Source organism: Melozone crissalis, unplaced genomic scaffold, assembly GCF_028551555.1.
Source record: "Melozone crissalis strain CALT ecotype California unplaced genomic scaffold, PUWL_Pcris_2 ptg000020l_1, whole genome shotgun sequence".
In the NCBI taxonomy this organism is placed as follows: Eukaryota; Metazoa; Chordata; class Aves; order Passeriformes; family Passerellidae; genus Melozone; species Melozone crissalis.
In genome coordinates this window covers 862,636-882,329 of record NW_026535798.1, presented here as the reverse complement: position 1 = coordinate 882,329, position 19,694 = coordinate 862,636, and the positions used below count along the sequence as shown (strand labels likewise).

The window sequence follows — 19,694 nt, the reverse complement described above, 5'->3', positions numbered from 1 at the left end:
GCTGTGGAGAGCTGGAATTCAGCCCCACGGTGCTAAAGAGGCTTAGGAGCTCTGCAGGGCTGGAGGTGGAGATTTCCTCCCCTGCCCTTTGTGCTTTTCATCAAACTTTTTCATCTTACCACAGGAATTGATACAATTGATTTACCTTTATGCTCTTGCTTGGAATAAACTCCAGTTCTTCAGCAGAAGGAATAAGGATTTTATTTTTCTTTTTTTCAAACTTTGCTGGGATGAGCTGCTGCTTCCTGCAGCTCTTTTGCCAATTATCCAGGTGGGAATCCAGCCCTGGATTTATCTTATTTTAGGTTCTGCATCTCCTGCCTCACTGTTTTGTTGGTGTTGGGGTCTCTGAGGAGGCCAAGGGGTTTCCATCCCTGTTGCTCTGCTCTCCCATTAAATTAAATTTAATTTAAATTAAATGAAATTTAATGGCTTGAGTTTGTCACAAAGCAGGAGCCACAGAAGGGCTTTGAGCTCTTTTTGCCAAGGTTCCTGGTGTTTAAGCCTGGCCTAAAGCTCAGGACAGGGTTTAATGCGATGCTGGTCCTAGCAAAGCCAGGCCCAGTGCTGCACCTGCTCTGCTGTTTTTGGGTGGCAGGGAGGGGCAGGAAGGGATTTTTCCTTTTAATTCACCCCCTCCTTGCTGAGTTTCCTCTTTAGATCCTTTTTTATCTCCTTCAGGGAATCCCAGACTGGTTTGGGTTGGAAGAGGCCTTAAAGCCCATCCTGTTCCACCCCAACATGGGGTCAGAACACGCCAACACCCATGACAACAGCAAACACAAGCTTAGGCCAGACTTGAGCACTCACATTTTGCTGCATTCTGGGAAGATTTTTTTAAAAAATCCCAATATTAACTTTTATTAACCTTGATTTCACCTGAAACAGCCCAGTTTAAAGCAGCTGATACCAGAGACCTGCTGGAACCAGAGATTCCCCATTCCATCCCTTCCCACAGGCACAACCTGTTGCTGAAATTCCCATCTTTTTTCCCAATAAAACACCTGAAATGGCAATGGGACAGCCCTCACTCAGGTTGGATGGGAAAGGAAACTCTTAAGGAAAAAAATAAAAAGAAACAAATCTGCAGAGCTTTGATTTATTTAGAGGAGCTCCCTTTTCTCCCCAGTCCCTGCACCCATTTTGATTTATTTAGAGGAGCTCCCTTTTCTCCCCAATATCTGCACTGATTTTTGATTTATTTAGAGGAGCTCCCTTTTCTCCCCAATATCTGCACTGATTTTTGATTTATTTAGAGGAGCTCCCTTTTCTCCCCAGTCCCTGCACTGATTTTTGATTTATTTAGAGGAGCTCCCTTTTCTCCCCAGTCCCTGCACTGATTTTTGATTTATTTAGAGAAGCTCCCTTTTCTCCCCAGTCCCTGCACTGATTTTTGATTTATTTAGAGGAGCTCCCTTTTCTCCCCAGTCCCTGCACTGATTTTTGATTTATTTAGAGGAGCTCCCTTTTCTCCCCAATACCTGCACTGATTTTTGATTTATTTAGAGGAGCTCCCTTTTCTCCCCAGTCCCTGCACCCATTTTGATTTATTTAGAGGAGCTCCCTTTTCTCCCCAATACCTGCACTGATTTTTGATTTATTTAGAGGAGCTCCCTTTTCTCCCCAGTCCCTGCACTGATTTTTGATTTATTTAGAGGAGCTCCCTTTTCTCCCCAGTCCCTGCACTGATTTTTGATTTATTTAGAGGAGCTCCCTTTTCTCCCCAGTCCCTGCACCCATTTTGATTTATTTAGAGGAGCTCCCTTTTCTCCCCAATATCTGCACTGATTTTTGATTTATTTAGAGGAGCTCCCTTTTCTCCCCAGTCCCTGCACTGATTTTTGATTTATTTAGAGGAGCTCCCTTTTCTCCCCAGTCCCTGCACTGATTTTTGATTTATTTAGAGGAGCTCCCTTTTCTCCCCAATATCTGCACTGATTTTTGATTTATTTAGAGGAGCTCCCTTTTCTCCCCAATATCTGCACTGATTTTTGATTTATTTAGAGGAGCTCCCTTTTCTCCCCAGTCCCTGCACTGATTTTTGATTTATTTAGAGGAGCTCCCTTTTCTCCCCAGTCCCTGCACTGATTTTTGATTTATTTAGAGGAGCTCCCTTTTCTCCCCAGTCCCTGCACTGATTTTTGATTTATTTAGAGGAGCTCCCTTTTCTCCCCAGTCCCTGCACTCAGCTGGTCCCTGATATTTTGGGAAAAGGGGAATTGGGAGGGAGGAGCCTGGGTTACCTTCGTAGGTGGCTTTGAAGCCCAGCAGGTTGCTGACACTGTCGGTCTGGAACAGGAGCCACATCTGGTGCTGGGTGCTGACAATGAGGTCAGGGACTGTGGTGCCTGTCAGGCTGCAAAAATAAGTAAGAAAAATAAATTAAAATTATATCATATACAAAAATTAGTTAAAATAATAATTATTTAAAATATTATATGTTTATATTAATTATATATTGGTAAATTATACTGTTATTAAATTATATATTATAGTAATAAAATATTGTTAGCATTATAAAATTAATAGTAACAATATGATAATATAAAGACATAATAATATAATATATTAAACTATAATATTATTAAATTATATATTAATTGAAATAAAGTATAGCATAACATAATATTACATAATACAACATAATATAACATAATATAAAATATAATTATAATGATTAATTAATTAATAATTAATATAAATAACAACATATTACATAATTGATAATATGATAATATAATAAAGATATAATAAAAATACATAATATAATGTAAAATATTATATAATTATAAATAATATATAAATATTGTATGATTATAAAAATATAATAGAATACATAATAATAGAATAAAAACAGCCTCAAAGTGGCCTCAGATTCACCACCCTCAAATAAAGGACTCTGCAGGAGAAGGAAATGCCAAACTAATTAAGAATCACCCCAAAAACCTGGGAGATTTTGGAGCCTGGTGAAAATCCTTCCATGTTCAGTCTTGCCCCACCACCCTCAGTGCAATAATTACAATTCCCTGCTGTTGTTGGATCAGATCACCCAGCAGCCAAAGGAATCGTTTCCCTGCTCGCTGAGGCAAACATCAGCAAACAAATCAAATTCCCAGGAGCCAAAGTGAGCCCTGAGTGACTGAATCCCCTGAACTGCCCTCGCAGCAGTTTGCAGGGGCACAGAAAATGACTTTCCATCCGTTCCCTGCTCCATTGCTGCACTGAGAGAAGTTTCTAGGAAAGGAAAAAAAGCACCCAGAGTGTCGGAATCCAGAACACTCCTCTGGCTGCCCTGGGTCGTTCCAGACACTGGCAGGGGGCACAGAGACCTTGGCACGGAGTCACAAACACCTGAGCCTTTGATTTTAGCCCATGGAAACAATTACCAACTTTGTGAAGATTTAAAAGCCACAAGAGTTTGAGTAGAATGATAGTGAATTTATCACAGGGTGAATATGTAGAATTTTAAAGTTTTTAGAATGGGGGTTCAAGAGGCAAGATGGAGGAATCTGGGTGTGATCTGTCCTTCTCCTTCTTCTTCTTGGCCTCAATCTTCTACTGTGATATCGGCACTTTTAGATTGGTTTAAGGTAGAAGCTCACTGTCTAACATAGGTGATAGGTATTGGAAAGTAATTGTAAATAAAGTACACATAGTTCTTAGTATAAAAAGCTAACACCAATCCAAGGGCAGGGACTGCGCCACAACCTGACCTGCCAGACAGATAAGGAAAAATAAACAGCCTTGAGAAGGAGAACCAAGGAATCCTGACTTCTTCTTGGGTCTCAGGGTGGGGAAAAAGAGACTTTCCAACACCTTGGGGTCATCTCAACAGCAGAGACCTCATCACCAGCAGGAGCCCCAAATGGGCTGAAAACCCTGTGAGCCTTTGAGAATCCAAACGTGCTGAACACCCCTGAGAATCCAAACGTGCTGAACACCCCATGGCCCCTGAGAAGTGCCACTAATCCCAGCAGGATCAGGGCTCTGCCTTCCCCTCAGCATCCTCCCAGGAGGGCTGAGATTGAGGGAAATATCATTGGTATCTCCCCCTATTAACGAGGCTCATTCAGCCTCTGGGATTAATCACCTCAGCACAGCTACAGAGCTTTATCCCCCACACCCACAGGAGCATCTTTGGCACAGGCAGATGGAGCTCAGCTCCTGCCTCCCTTCCCAGGAGCAGCGTTTGCGTGGGTGGGATGATTATTCCAGGAGCAGGGCTCTTGTGTTGCCTGTGTTTAATGTTGTGATTATCCTGTTTCTGCTCAGGTATTATCTGCGAGAAATTCAGAAATTAACAGCAAGTGGAGAGGGGTGAGAGGTTTTTTTTTTTTTTTTTATCTTTTCTGCAGGGTTTAAATAAATCCCAATCGATGTGTTCAGCTCTGGGTTGGGTCTGGCCCCAGCTACAATAGCAGCACTTGAAAGGCTCCTGGATAAAAGTAAACTCAGCAGAAGGGGACAGGGAATTGCTGGAGCAGAGGGATGTGAGGCTGATAAAGGGACAGGAGCCAGGCTGGGAATGTTCAGCCTGGAGAAGGAAAGGTTGAGCGGAGCCCTCACAGCTCCTGTCAGCACCAGGAACTGCAGTGCAGGACAAGGGGGAATGAACTCAAACTGGGAAAAGGGGAGAATTGGGTGGGATTTTGGGAAAAAATTGCTCCTGACAGAGGAGGGATGTGAAGCTGATAAAGGGACAGAAGCCAGGCTGGGGGAGTTGGGAATGTTCAGCCTGGAGAAGGAAAGGTTGAGTGGAGCCCTCACAGCAGCTTCAGGAACTGCAGTGCAGGACAAGGGGGAATGAACTCAAACTGGGAAAAGGGGAGAATTGGGTGAGATTTGGGGGAGAAATTGCTCCTGCCAGAGGAGGGATGTGATCCAGGTTGGGAGAGTTGGGAATGCTCAGCCTGGAGAAGGAAAGATCAGTGGAGCCCTCACAGCAGCTTCAGGAACTGCAGTGCCAGGACAAGGGGGAAGGGATTCAAAGTGGAAAAGGGGAGAATTGGGTGGGATTTGGGGGAGAAATTGCTCCTGCCAGAGGAGGGATGTGAGGCTCACAAAGGGACAGGATCCAGGCTGGGAATGTTCAGCCTGGAGAAGGGAAAGTTGAGTGGAGCCTCCTCAGCATCCTGGGAGCTGCAGGAGAACTGGAGAGGGACTCAGCACCAGGAACTGCAGGGCCAGGACAAATTCAAACTGGAAAAGGGGAGAATTGGGTAGGATTTGGGGAAGAAATTGCTCCTGCCAGAGGAGGGATGCGATCCAAGCTGGGAGAATTGGGAATGTTTAGCCTGGATTAGGGAATGTTGAGTGGAGCCCTCACAGCTCCTGCCAGGAGAGCTGGAGAGGGACTCAGTACCAGAACTGCAGTGCCAGGACAAGGGGGAATGGATTCAAAGTGGAAAATTGGAGAATTGGGTGGGATTTTGGGGAGGAATTCCTGGCTGTGAGGGTGGGCAGGCCCTGGCATAGGGTGCCCAGAGAAGCTGTGGCTGCCCCTGGATCCCTGGCAGGGCCCAAGGCCAGGCTGGACAGGCTTGGAGCAGCCTGGGACAGTGGAAGGTGTCCCTGTCATGGCTGGATGAGCTTTAAGGTCCTTCTACCCCAAACCATCCCAGGATTCTGTGTCACCCCTCAGTGCAGGTGACATCAACTCCGCTCCCTGCCAGGTTCCAGCTCCTCTCCAGGACAGGGATCTCAGGGAAATGGGGCCTCCCTGGGCATCACAGACCTGTCCTGCCCATCCAGGCCCTGTCCCTGTCCCTCACAGGCCCCAGGGACAGGGACACCATGCCCAGGCTCTGAACCTAGAGTGGTTTTTGTTTTGTTTTTCCTGCAATCACAATCCCAGCCAAGCTCTGCCCCCCCCTCTGCTCTGATTTCCCTGACCTGCAGCAGGATTTTATTGATCTCAGGGTGCTGTTAAATGAAGAAGTGATCTTGTTTTAGTGCCTGTTTTGCATCCCAGAGATGTTCAGGAGTGTTATTGTTGATTCTCAGTTTATTTATTGAAGCAGCAGCCAGGCAGGAATGAGGAACACTCCAAGAGGAAAAAAAACACCAGGAAAAGGAGCTTCAAAGCTTTCTGCATCTTTTGCCACCCCACTTTGAACAAGCTGGGGTGGGGGATTGATTTGAGTCCTTGTTAATTCAGAAAATTAAATTCCTACAGCCTAAAAATCTGTTCTGCTCCCATTTTCATTTGGGAATGAGCCTGGAAAAAATCCTTCCCAGCTCAGTTTGGGGTGGAATTTGCTGCTCTGCATCTCCCCTCAAGTGCATTCCTTGATTGGGAAGGCAGCAGGGCTGAGCTCCTCAACAACCAAGGAAAAAAATTGGAATTATTGCCTTTGACAGGAGTTGCTGCATTTTGATTCTTCCAAAGAAACCTCACTTTGTATCCAGGTATTATTCCTGAATAATCCAGCTAAGAGTGGGCAGAAAACTCTGGGAAAAGTGATCCATGGATTTTCAAGCACATTAATTAGCACTGTGGTCCTCACAACGCTCTCCCATTTCATTACTTTTCAATTCATCCTCCCAGATTATTAAAAATAAAAATATATCCCAGGAAGGATTAGCAGCAGGAATTTACTGAAAACTTCCTGGGAAAAGATTCCAGGCACTGCACTTTGCTCAGTCTCACATATTCCAAATTTGCATCAGCACCACCTGGCCAGGTGCATTCCTGCAGGACAGAATTGGGGAATTGGTAGTCACATATAAAGCACAGAGGGGACAATTTTCTGTCCCCAAAGTAACAGAAAACCACTTAAAAAAACTCTAAAACCCTAAAAGTAAACCTTAAAGCCCTAAAACTGGATCCCTGCATCCCAAGCCCACAACCTCACCTGGCCAGGTGCATTCCCACAGGAGAAAATTGGGGAATTGGTATTCACACGTGAAGCACAGAAAAGAAAATTTTCTGTCCCCAAAGTGACAAAAAACCACTTAAAAAAGCCCTAAAACCACTGGATCCCTGTGTGCCAAGCCCTCAGCTGCACCTGGCCAGGTACATTCCCTCAGGAGAAAATTGGGGTATTGGAACTCACACATTTAGCACAGATGGGACAATTTTCTGCCCCCAAAGTGACAAAAAAACACTTAAAAAAAGCCCTAAACCCACTGGATCCTGGCATATCAAGCCCTCCAGCCTCACCTGGGCAGGTGCATTCTGCTACTCACGCATACAGCACAGAGGGAACAATTTAAGGAAATCCAATTTTCTGTCCCCAAAGTGACAACCAGCCCCAAACCCACCAGATCCCTGCATGCCAAGCCATGCAGGTACAGGTGCATTCCTGCAGGGGGGAATTGGAACTCACACATAAAGCTCAGAGGGGACAATTTTCTGTCCCCAAAGTGACAGAAAACCACTAAAAAAAAAGCCCCAAAACCACTGGATCCCTGCAGCCCCAGGCCAGGTGCATTTTGGGACTCACACATAAAGCACAGATGGGACAATTTAAGGAAATCCAAATTTCTGTCCCCAAAGTGACAACCAGCCCCAAAACCCACTGGATCCCTGCATCCTAAACCCTCAGCCCCACCTGGCCAGGTGCATTCTGGTACTCTCACATAAAGCACAGATGGGACAATTTAAGGAAATCCAATTTTCTGTCCCAAAAGTGACAACCAGCCCCAAACCCACTGGATCCCTGCATCCTAAACCCTCAGCCCCACCTGGCCAGGTGCATTCCTGCAGGAGAAAACTGGGGAATTGGAATTCACACATAAAGCTCAGAGGGGACAATTTTCTGTCCCCAAAGTGACAGAAAACCACCAAAAAAAATATCCCTAGACCCACTGGATTCTGGCATCCCAAGCCCTCAGCCCCACCTGGCCAGGTGCAATCCTGCAGGATGGTACTCACACATAAAGCACAGATAGGACAATTTAAGGAAATCCAATTTTCTGTCCCAAAAGTGACAACCAGCCCCAAACCCACTGGATCCCTGCATCCTAAACCCTCAGCCCCACCTGGCCAGGTGCATTCCTGCAGGAGAGAATTGGTACTGACACCTAGTGCACAGAGGGGACAATTCTCTGTCCCCAAAGTGACAGAAAACCACTGAAAAAAAGCCCTAAACCCACTGGATCCTGGCATATCAAGCCCTCCAGCCTCACCTGGGCAGGTGCATTCTGCCACTCACACACAAAGCACAGAGGGAACAATTTAAGGAAATCCAATTTTCTGTCCCCAAAGTGACAACCAGCCCCAAAACCCACTGGATCCCTGCATCCTAAACCCTCAGCCCCACCTGGCCAGGTGCAATCCCACAAGAGGGAATTGAGGAATTGGTACTCACACATAGAGCACGGATTTCTGGTCTCCGACCTGGCCTCCATCCCCCACTGTCAGGGTGTCGTAGCCTCTCTCCAGCTCGAACTCCTCGAAGGTGAGTTTGATCACCTGCCAAAGACACAATTAACACAATTAATTCATCAATTAACACCAAGCCCTGCTCGTGGATCCCGCAGCAGCTCCCAAGAGCATCGAAATCTCCAAAACTTCCCAAAAAGTTGGGTGGTTTTTCTTGGTTTTTTGTTAGGTTTTTTTGGGTTTTTTGGGGTTTTTTTGGTTTTTTTTTTCTCTGAAATCTGGAAATGTAATTAATTTAATTTAATTATTTAATGATTTATATTTATTGATGATTTATATTTATTGATGATTTTTGTTAAAGAGCCAGGGAGCCACCAACACCCCAAACCTGGATCTGCTGAAGTAACAGAACAGCAGCTCATGCAGTTCTAACCTGAAGCTTTACAAGCTTGTATTTATTTACCTATTTTCCTTTTTCTTTTTTTGAACATTGTATTTATTTATCCATTTTCCTGGTTTTTTTGTTATTGTGTTTTTTTGCGTATTTTTGGTTTTTTTTAATATTGTGTTTATTTACCCATTTTATTTATTTACCCATTTTCCTGGTTTGTTTTTTTAAATATTGTGTTTATTTACCCACTTTATTTATTTACCCATTTTCCTGGGTTTTTTTTTAATATTGTATTTATTTATCCATTTTCCTGGTTTGTTTTTTTTAATATTGTATTTATTTACCCATTTCCTGGTTTGTTTTTGTGTTGAATATTGTATTTATTTCCCCATTTCCTGTTTTTTTTATTTTTTAAATATTGTATTTATTTACCTATTTTCCTGGGTTTTTTTGCTCTGAAAGTTGGAAATGCAATAATTTAATTAAATTATTTACTGATTTGTTAAAGAGCCAGAGAGCCACAGAACCCCCAAACCTGGAACCGCTAAAGTGACAGCAAAGCCAGGAAAATGGGAAAATGAGATGAAACTCCTGATTCCGAAGTGATTGGAAGTTCAGTCACATTTTGAGGAGAAAAATCCACAATAATTCACTCCAGCGGCTCTAACCTGAAGCTTTCCAAGCTCATTCCTCATTTCCCTGCCCTCAGGGTCCAGAATTTCCCCCTCCTTTTGGGATAAATCATCCCCTTCTCCCTCCATCAGCTTGGACGTGGCTTTTTTTGGGAATAACCCCAGGAGAAACCTCAACCAGCAACATCCATTGTGTCAAAAAAAAGGCCAGAAATAGCTTTTATGCAAATTCCCCAATTATCATATGCATTTCTCAGCTCCCCAGAGATTTCTTTTCCCCACTGTGGTTGGAATTAATTCCCAAAGCACCAGGGCCCAGCTAAAAAAACCCCAGAATATTCCCAAAAGAGGTTTTGATGTCCCCAATCTGCAGTGGAAAAAAATCCCAATTTGTCAGTGAGGAGGCCTCAGCCCTGTGGATGCAAAATTCCCAATTTTGAGGGGAAAATTGTAAATTTGGAGGGGATTTTGGGGCTCAGTGGGTCTCAGGCTCTTTTTTTAACAAATATAGAGCAGAAGACTTGCAAATAATTCCTAAATTCAGCTCCCTGCTTCTTCCAAAGCTCCATGGAGCAGGAGCTGATCAAAAAACCACTGAGACCATGAAAAGATTACAAAAAAAAAAATTACAAAATATTCTTTCCAAGTATTTTATGGGAATTATTGGAAGTAATTCATCCCAAATCCTTCCCTCAGCCAGGAAATGCTGGGATCATCCATGAGGGACAAGCAGGGAGAGCTGTGACCTTCCCAAAGGATTTGGTGCTTTCCTCCCAACCCTCCCTGCTCCAGGAGAGCTTTTCCCAACCTGGAAATTAAAGTTTCTACCATGAAACACCTAAAACCAAAAGAATCCCTTCAAAAAGTGACATTAATTGAATTAATTAAAGCTATTTATCATTTCAAAGGCAATGGGATCTCCTCTTCCAGCTGACAAATTTCCATATTTCTGGGGATGATGGAGCAGAACCTGCGGTTCCTTGGTGGGAAATCCTAAAATTAATGGATTTGACCAATTCCAATCTCCTTTAGGATTTAGGAAAGCAGGGAGAGCTGTGGCCTTCCCACAGGGGTTGCTGATTTTTTCTTCCCTGCTTCAGGAGAGGTTTTCCCTCCCTGTAAACGACACTGAAACACCTAAACCCAAGAAAAATCCCTCAAAACCTGACATTAATTGAATTAATTAAAGCTGTTTATCATTTCAAAGGCAAAGGCAATGGGATCTCCTCTCACAGCTCAAAAATTTCCAAATTTCAGTGCAGGATGGAGCAGAACCTGCAGTTCCTTGTGCTGTGGAATCTCTGATCCAAGCTGGGAAATCTTAAAATTAATGCATTTGACCAATTCCAATCTCCTTTAAGATTTAGGAAAGCAGGGAGAGCTGTGGACTTCCCAAAGGATTTGGTGCTTTTCTTCCTTGCTTTAGGTTTTCCCTCCCTGTAAACGACACTGAAACACCCAAACACCTCAAAAAATCCTTCAAAAATTGACATTAATTGAATTAATTAAAGCTATTTATCATTTCAAAGGCAAAGGGATCTCCTCTCACAGCTGACAAATTTCCGTATTTCTGTGGATGACAGAGCAGAACCTGCAGTTCCTTGTTGGGAAATCTGAAAATGGATGGATTTGACCAATTCCAATCTCATTTATGTACAGGTATGACAGCCCTGGCCTGGGAATGATCAATCCCTGTCCATTTTCCCCTGGCAATGGGAATTGTTTGGTGCCCTCACAGCTTTTTCCAGTCTCACCCCATTACAAGGAGAGCCAGGGCTCATATTTAAATTTAAACCAGTGCAAAAATGTCAATAAATTCACAATGCTGCATAAATAGCATGAGATAGACCCAAACCTCACTCCTCTGCCCTTGGGGGCTGAAATCCTGCTGGATAAAGGGGAAAAAATTGGGAAAAATCAGCATTCCTGGCACAGCCTCCCTGCCCCGATGAGCTGGGCACCTCCCCACACCAGATATCAAAGGGGCTTCGATTGCAAATAATTACACTCACTTTTAATTACAACCCTGAACTAAACGAGCCTTCAGCAGGGAGGGAAGGGCAGGGATTTCAGGACAGCTGGGAAAACACAGGGAAGAGTGTGTGGGGACAGAAACTGAGCCTGGGGGGCTGAAAAAACCCCGAATGTGAGAGCGAGGAGGGGCTGGAAAAGGTTTCCCTCTGGATCCCAAAGTGGAAAGGGCTTGGAGCAACCTGGGATAGTGGAGGGGTCTGGATGTGTTTAAAGTGTCTGGATGTGTTTGAAAGTGTCTGGATGAGTTTGGATGTGTCTGGAAGTATCTGCATGAGTTTGGAAGCGTCTGGATGAGTTTGGAAATGTCTGGGTGAGTCTGAACATGTCTGGAAGTATCTGGATGAGTTTGGAAGTGTCTGGATGTGTTTGGATGAGTCTGGATGTGTCAGGAATTGTCTGCATTTGTTTGGATGTATCTCGATGTGCATGGGTATGTTTGGAGGTGTCTGGATTTGTCTGGATGTTCCTGGATGTCCTTGGATGTGTCTGGAAGTATTTGGAAGCATCTGGATGTGTCTGGATCTGTTTGGAAGTGTCTGGATGTCTCTGGATGTTTTGGAAGTGTTTGGATGGGCCTGGAGGTGTCTGGAATTGTTTGGACGTGTCTGGAATTGTCTGGAAGCACAGCTACCTTTCAGGGGTTGTGGAGGGTGATGAGGTGACCCCTGAGTGTCCCTTTGTCCAGGCTGAGCTCCCTCAGTGGTTCCTCAAAGGGTTTGTGTTCCCCAGCTCAAGAATCCCAACATCCCTCCCAAACTGAGGGCCCAGAAGCACAAGCACCTCTCAGGAAGGTGATGAGGGCACCCCTAAGCCTCCTTTTGTCCAGGACAAACACCCCCAACTCCCTCCGGGGTTCCTCACAGGGTTTGTGCTCCCAGCCCCTCTGATCAGCTCAAGAGTCCCAAAATCCTCCCAAACTGAGAGTCCAGAAGCACAGGCACCTTTCAGGAGCTGCAGAGAGTGATGAGGGCACCCCTGAGCCTCCTTTTGTCCCTCAGTGGTTCCTCACAGGGTTTGTGTTCCCAGCCTCTCTGGATGAGCTCCCAATGTCCTTTGCAAGCTGAGGGCCCAGAAGCAAGGGAACCTTTCAGGGCTGTGGAGGGTGATGAGGTGACCCCTCTGAGGGTTTCTGAACCCCTCTGGATGAGCTCAAGAGTCCCAACATCCTTCCCAAACTGAGGGCCCAGAAGCACAGCCACCTTTCAGGAGCTTTGGAGGGTGATGAGGTCACCCCTGAGTCTCCTTCTGTCCAGGCCAGCTCCCTCAGTGGCTCCTCACTCAGGGGTTGTGGAGGGTGATGAGGTGACCCCCGAGTGTCCATCTGTCCAGGCCAAGCCCCCCAGTTCCCTCAGTGGCTCCTCACTCAGGGGTTGTTCAGGGTGACGAGGTGACCCTCGAGTGTCCATCTGTCCAGGCCAAGCCCCCCAGTTCCCTCAGTGGCTCCTCACTCAGGGGTTGTGGAGGGTGATGAGGTGACCCCCAAGTGTCCATCTGTCCAGGCCAAGCCCCCCAGCTCCCTCAGTGGTTCCTCACTCAGGGGTTGTTCAGGGTGACGAGGTGACCGCCGAGTGTCCATCTGTCCAGGCCAAGCCCCCCAGCACCCTCAGTGCTTCCTCACTCAGGGGTTGTGCAGGGTGACGGGGTGACCCCTGAGTGTCCGTCTGTCCAGCCAAGCCCCCCAGCTCACCTTGGCGGGGTTGAGGGCGGTGATGACCCACACGCAGTAGGCGTTGTTGTCGTACTGCACGGGGTAGTTGGGGGACGTGATGACGCCGCTGGGCCCGCGCAGGTACGTGTCACACATCCTGGCTGGGGACACAAACGGGGACACTCAGCGCTGCTGGGGGGGCAGGAGGAGGGATGAGCTTGGGATGGAGGTGGGAGGAGGTGGAAAAGGGAAGAGGGGGGAAAAAATGGAGAAGTTGGTGTTTTCACGGCCTACACTGCTCCTTTTTTACACCCGGGTGGTGAAAATGAGGGGTTTCTCTGTGAGGAGTGGGGCCATCAACCCTTGATCCCAAAAACCCCTGATCCCATCAAACCTTGACCCCATCAATCACTGATCTCATCAAACCCCGATCCCATCAATCACTGACCCCACCAAGCCCCAATCCTAATAGTCCCTGATCCCATCAAACCCTGATCCTATAAAACCTCTGATCCCATCAATGCCTGATGCCAACAATCTCTAATCCCATCAACCTCTGATCCCAACAAACCCTGATTTCACCCAAACCTGATCCCAACAATCCGTGATCCCAACAACCTCTGATCCCATAAAATCCTGATCCCATCAATCCCTGATCTCACCCAAACCTGATCCCATCAATGCCTGATGCCATCAAACCCTGATCCCATCAAACCCAGATCCCAACAACCCTGTCTCACCCAAATCTAATCCCAACAACCTCCGATCCCATCAACCTCTGATCCCATCAAACCTAATTCCCCAACAATCCATGATCCCAACAACCCCAAACCCATAAAACCCTGATGCCAGCAACTCCTGAACCAACCCAAACCTGATCCAAATAATTCCTGATCTGAACAAACCCTGATCCCAAAAACCCCTGATCCCAGCAAACCCTGATCTCACCCAAACCTGATCCCAACAACTCCTGATCATACCCAAATATGATCCCAATAAACCCCAATCCCATCAACCCATGATCCCAACAAACCCTGATCCCACCAAACCCCAATTCCATCAATCCTTGTTCCCACTTCCCCTCAGACCAACACCCAACTCTCTATGCTCACATTGATTTATTTCCTTTTTTCCCCTCACAAAAACCCTTCCCCATCCAGGCCAGGAATGACACAACTCCTTCCTGATGTTCCCAAAAAACCCCATTCCCTTTCTTCCTGCACATCAAACCCCCAAAACACTGCACAGCCAGGATTTATTAGGTCATTATTAAGTATTTATCAGCTGGTTTCCTTCTGTGGGCTCAGAACTAAGGTGGCAACTCAGCTCTGCATCTTCAAAACACCTCAGGTAAAGGAAAAACTGGAAAAAGTGCTTAAGCAGGGAAAATTTTGCCTGTGGAATGCCTTTGATGTAATATTTAGCTGAAATATTCCACAAAAAAAAGGTGGGGAAAAACATCCTGGTTCTGGAAATATCCTCTGCTGTGACAGAGCCTCAAATTAATTTATTGTTGAAGTTTATTTATTTATTTAAATGTATTATTTAATTTTGGAGATGTATTTGCATTTTTGGAGTCTGCAAAGGTTTTTTTTCTTTGTAAAATACAGAAAATCATCTCCTGGCCAAGCTGTGGGAAGAGAACTTTCCCCCAAAGTTTTCTCACTGGAGATTAAAAAATTATTGAAGCCCAAGGGGTTAAAATCTGTGACTGACTGGAGAATTTGAGAGAAACACAATTTTAAAAAATGGCACAAACTGGGAGAAAAATTGGCAGAAAGCTGAAATAAAATTGAAACTTTTTAAATAGAAAAAAAACCCCCAAAATATGAAAGTCAGCAGCTAAAAAAATTAAGTTGATTCACAGAAACAGAATAATGCTGGCAAATCCTTTCTTATCTCTTGTGGGAGGACACCATAAATTTCCTTTACAGTGTCACATATTTATGCCAAATATCCTCTTACACTGATTCAATTTATTCCAGGCTTGTTTCAAGAATTACATGGGATTCCAAAGCCTTGAAAAAATCTGCAGATGAAATTAAAGAAAAAAAGAACCGGGGGAAAAAAAACCCTATTTATGATTTTAAGAGCTTTAAAGGGATTCAATTAAAAATATTACAAGTTGTTCTTTATTAGCATTACAAATATCACAATGTGACATTTCGGAGAGGGAATGAAAACAAAATGGCCAAGGGCAAAATGGGAAAAATGAGAAAAAAATTCCATTCCCTGATGGCTCATGGCACAGGATGAGGCTCCCGGGGAAGCACAGCCCCAAAATTCCACATTTCCAGTTAAAAATCTCCCTCCAGCTCTGCTTTTCCAGGTTTTATTCCTGTCTTTCCTCTTACAGGAGAAGGAGGAGAGGGGAGAAAACACCTGGGATGAGGAGAGGGGTGATCCTGCTCAGGTTTGACATTCCTGAATTAAAAGAATGTTCTGGAGAGAGAGAAAGGAAGGGATTTAGGGATATTCATGGAGGAGTCTGTGAGGGGAAAAGGAGGTGCAGAAACAGGGGCTGAAAAAACCTTTAAAGTGAGGGTGAGAAGGCCCTAAGGAAGATTTCCCAGAGAAATTTGGATGCCCCATCCTTGGAAGTGTCCAAGGCCAGCCTGGGATGGGGAAGGTCTCCCTACCCATGGAACAACATTTTCCTTAAGGTTCCTCCCAACCCAAACCCCTCTGGGACTCTGACCTGGCCAAGGAATGACCTGAGGGCAGGATGGGTGAGAAATGGACAGGAAGGAGCTGGGAATTCCCAAAAATCCCCATATCCAGCCAAACTGAGCCCCTCAGATTCCCTCTAAATTCCTGGGAATGTCCAAGGCCAGCATGGAGGGACAGTGGAAGGAGCAGGATTGTCCAACCCAAACCATTCTGGGATTATTCGACCTGAGGGGAGGATGGGTATGGAAAAGGGACAGGAAGGAGCTGGGAATTCCTACAAATCCCAAAATCCAGCCAAGATGAGCTCCCTCAGACTCCCCCTGAATCCCTGGGAGTGTCCAAGACAAGTGGAATGAGCAGGATGGTCCTCAATATCCCTCCAACCCAAACCATTCTGAGATTCGACCCGAGGGCAGGATGGATGATGGAAAAGGGACAGGAAGGAACTAGAATACCTAAAAATCCCAAAATTCAGCCAGACTCCCCCTGGATCCCTGGGAGTGTCCAAGGCCAGCTTGGAGGAACAGTGGAAGGAGCAGGATGGTCCTCAATGTCCCTCCAACCCAAACCATTCTGAGATTCGACCCAAGGGCAGGATGGGTGATGGAAAAGGGACAGGAAGGAGCTGGGAATTCCCAAAAATCCCCAAATCCAGCCAGGCAGAGCCCTCACCTCTGCAGACAGGCCGGTGGTCGCTCCAGGCCACAATGATGTCGCTGACTCTCTTGCAGGTGATGCTCTTGGAGCCCTGCAGGTCGTAGCCCTCGTTGCAGGAGAACTGGATGCTGGAGCCCAGCCTGGAGAGGGGACACAGGGGACATCAGCCTGCTCCTGCACCCCAGGATTTGGGGCCAGGGCCATCCCCTGGCCCTGCAGCCAGCAGGAAGGGAGGAGGGACCAGCTCTGCCTCCCTTCTGCTGTGTCTGCCCCAGATGCTGATGCCCAAATCCCAAATTTTAGTGACATTTCAGTGGGAATTTCATCCTGGGAGAGGACGTGCTCAGCGGACATTCTCATAAAGTGAAATAAAATTCTTTATCAACTGCTGAGAGTTCTGCTCTTTGTTCTGTGGTTTGGATTCTGAGCTTTGTTCACTGGGGTAACACAATCAGCAGCTGGGAATTCATCCCGTGGAATTTAGGGACTTTATGGGATTCCCTTTCTTCTGCCCTCTCTCCTTTGCTGGGTTTGAGGAGAATTTGACAGACTGGGATTTGATTGAGAGGCACTTTCCATGAGCAAAACAGCTCCTGGAATCCCAAATTTTAGTGACATTTCAGTGGGAATTTCACCCACAGCTCTGAGAGAGGACACATTCAGAATTCTCATAAAATGAAATAAAAATCTTTATCAACTGCTGAGAGTTCTGCTCTTTGTTCGGTGGTTTGGATTCTGAACTTTGTTCACTGGAGTAACACCATCAGCAGCTGGGAATTCATCCCATGGAATTTAGGGACTGTTGGGATTCCCTTTCCTCTGCTTGGACTTGAGGAGGATTTGACAGTCTGGGATTTGATTGAGAGACACTTTTCATGAGCAAAACAGCCCTGGGCAGCAGAATCAGATGAAATATTGATTCCCCATGGCCACCAACAGCTGGGGCATCCCTGCAAAGCAAAACTGGGAACTGGAAAGGAACAACAGCTCTGGTTTAAACTTCCTAAGCCCCAATTAGCTGGCACCACACAGGCTCAGTGACAAGGAACCTCAGCCACCTCAAATTCTCTAAGGGCAGGGCCATGCTGGGGTTTGAGCTAATTTGAAAAGTGATTTCTTTCTTTTGGCCGTTTCAGTTTTTCCAGGGGAGGGATGACAGCACAAAACCTGGATTGGGAAAGGATAAAAACACTCCAAGAGATCTTTGTGGAACAGCACACACAGGAAGGGTTTTACACACGTGTTCCCCAAAACTGGGCAGGATTTTGGGAGGGGGACAAAGCAAACAGAGCCCCCCCACACCAGGAGCACACCCAGGAGCTCATGCACAGAACACACAGAAAATATTCTTACCTAAAATCGTTGCCTATCCTTTTACCTCTCTCGGGAATCCCAGGGTCTGGACACAAATTATGTCCCTGGGACACACCAACCTGAGTTACTACAAAGCAAAAAAACAGCACATACAGACACAGAATAGCAAAAGGAACAATTCTTTCAGCAGCTGGCTTGGTGGATGTGGCGAGAAAAATGGCAACTGGAAGCTCAGAAACCTCAATGTTTTATTCCACAAAAACAACAGCTTTGGAAACAAATATCCTGCTCAGTTTACACACCTGAGTGTTTTCTAGGAAATGCCAGCTAGGGACACAGTTTCCCCTCCATTCCACTACAGAAATACCTCTGGATAAGTTGATTTTTGGGTATTTTTTTCCATTCTGCTAAATGACACCAATCACAGAGCCTGTTTGTTATGATTAAAGCCCCACCTGCCACCCTCCAAGGTGACCTCAGAGCCCTCAAAAACCCAGCCCAGTGTGCCAGGGAAAGAAAACAACTCCATGGAAAGGCAGGGAGTGATCCCAGGAGGGAAAAACCAAGCACAGAACGAGAGGGAGAAAGGAGAGGGGGATGCAAGTCGAGGGTTTGAAAGCCAAGTCATTTAGTTGGAACATGGAGAAAAATTTATGGAGCAACCTGGATGCCAACAAACATGAAATCCATGGGGTGGTGGCCAGCACTGCAGAAAGCTCCCAGCTCCACCCTCCCCATTTCCAGCCCTCTCACGGCACAAAGGAGGGTTCAGGGTAGGGGAACCTGGGGGTCCCTCAGCCCTGGCACAATCCTGATTTCCAGGCTGAATTCCAGCACAGCAATAAAGGACAAAAGGGGGATTTTGCCACAGGAGCTCGATGGGATTTGGTTTTCTTCTCATCCAAACCTACAGCATGTTTCTCAGCCAAAAAAACTCCATTCCCTGATGGCTCATCGCACAGGATGACGCTCCTGGGGAAGCACAGCCCCAAAATTCCACATTCCACATGCTGAACCACTGAAAGAACCCCAATTTCCGTTCCACCTCTGCCCAGCACTGGATTACAGGGAAGAAAATCCCAATTTTATTCCAAGCATGGTGCCCCAAAGGAGGAGGGTGACACTGAGGTGACACCAGCCCCTTTCTCATGGCTCAGCAGCTGGAGCCCTGCAGGGGGAATGGGAGAATCCATGGGGAGAATCCACCCACACTGGACACACACAAAGCCAGGACCATCCAATATTTGGAATTAACCCCTGGTGCATCATCCCCAGCTACAGCTGTTCCTACAAGGAGGATGCTTCCCAATTTTGCTGATCCCAAAAATATTCCAGCTTCTCCTCAGCACTAACACTCTTCTGATGCCCTTTATGTTCTTTATAGGAATTTCCTTTTTAAGGCCCATTTTTCCTCCCTTCCCACCGTGCTGGAGCAGAGATGGGGCTGGGATTGTCCCCACAGGATGCTTTGGTGCTCACCTGTCTGTGTGGGAGGGCACAGAGCCATGGATTCATGGAAAACAACATGTGAGGTATTATTTTCCCATTTTCCATGTCCATAACCTGCCACAAACATATTTTATGAAAAATCCTTTCGTTAGGATCTTTTCTCCTGAGAAGCTGGGAAGCTTCAGCTTCTCCATGTTTTGCTGCTTTGGAATGTGATTTGGAGAACTGTTTACTCAGCATGTGAAATTGGTTTTATTTGATGACCAGTGACAGCCACCTGTGTCAAGGCTGTGAGCAGTCACAAGATTTTATTTCCTTTCCTTGAAATTTCCTTCCCTTCCTTCTGATGAAATATTTTCTTCTATTCTTTAGTATAGTTTTAATACATCATTTTCTTTTAATAAATATATATCATAAAATAATAAATCAGCCTCCTGAAACATGGAGTCAAGATTCTCATCTCTTCCCTCATCTTGGGATCCCTGTGAACACCACCACAATAACCCTTGGTAAGCTCAGTCAGCAGCAACCAAGCAGAATTTGACATCCCTACATTTTCTATAACTCCAAACT

At 45.8% G+C, this 19,694-nt stretch overlaps 1 protein-coding gene across 1 annotated transcript in view; it reads right to left on the bottom strand.

Annotated features, from left to right (window-relative positions):
- LOC128937660 (CUB and sushi domain-containing protein 2-like) overlaps positions 1-19,694 on the bottom strand; it is a 140,979-nt gene that overhangs the window by 108,007 nt on the left and 13,278 nt on the right. The window contains exons 4-8 of the mRNA XM_054277455.1: positions 17,712-17,799; positions 16,374-16,498; positions 13,071-13,192; positions 8,313-8,416; positions 2,244-2,356 (exon numbers count right to left, since the gene is read on the bottom strand). Coding sequence (XP_054133430.1) covers positions 2,244-2,356; positions 8,313-8,416; positions 13,071-13,192; positions 16,374-16,498; positions 17,712-17,799 — 552 coding nt within the window. The remainder of the gene's footprint in view (positions 1-2,243; positions 2,357-8,312; positions 8,417-13,070; positions 13,193-16,373; positions 16,499-17,711; positions 17,800-19,694) is intronic.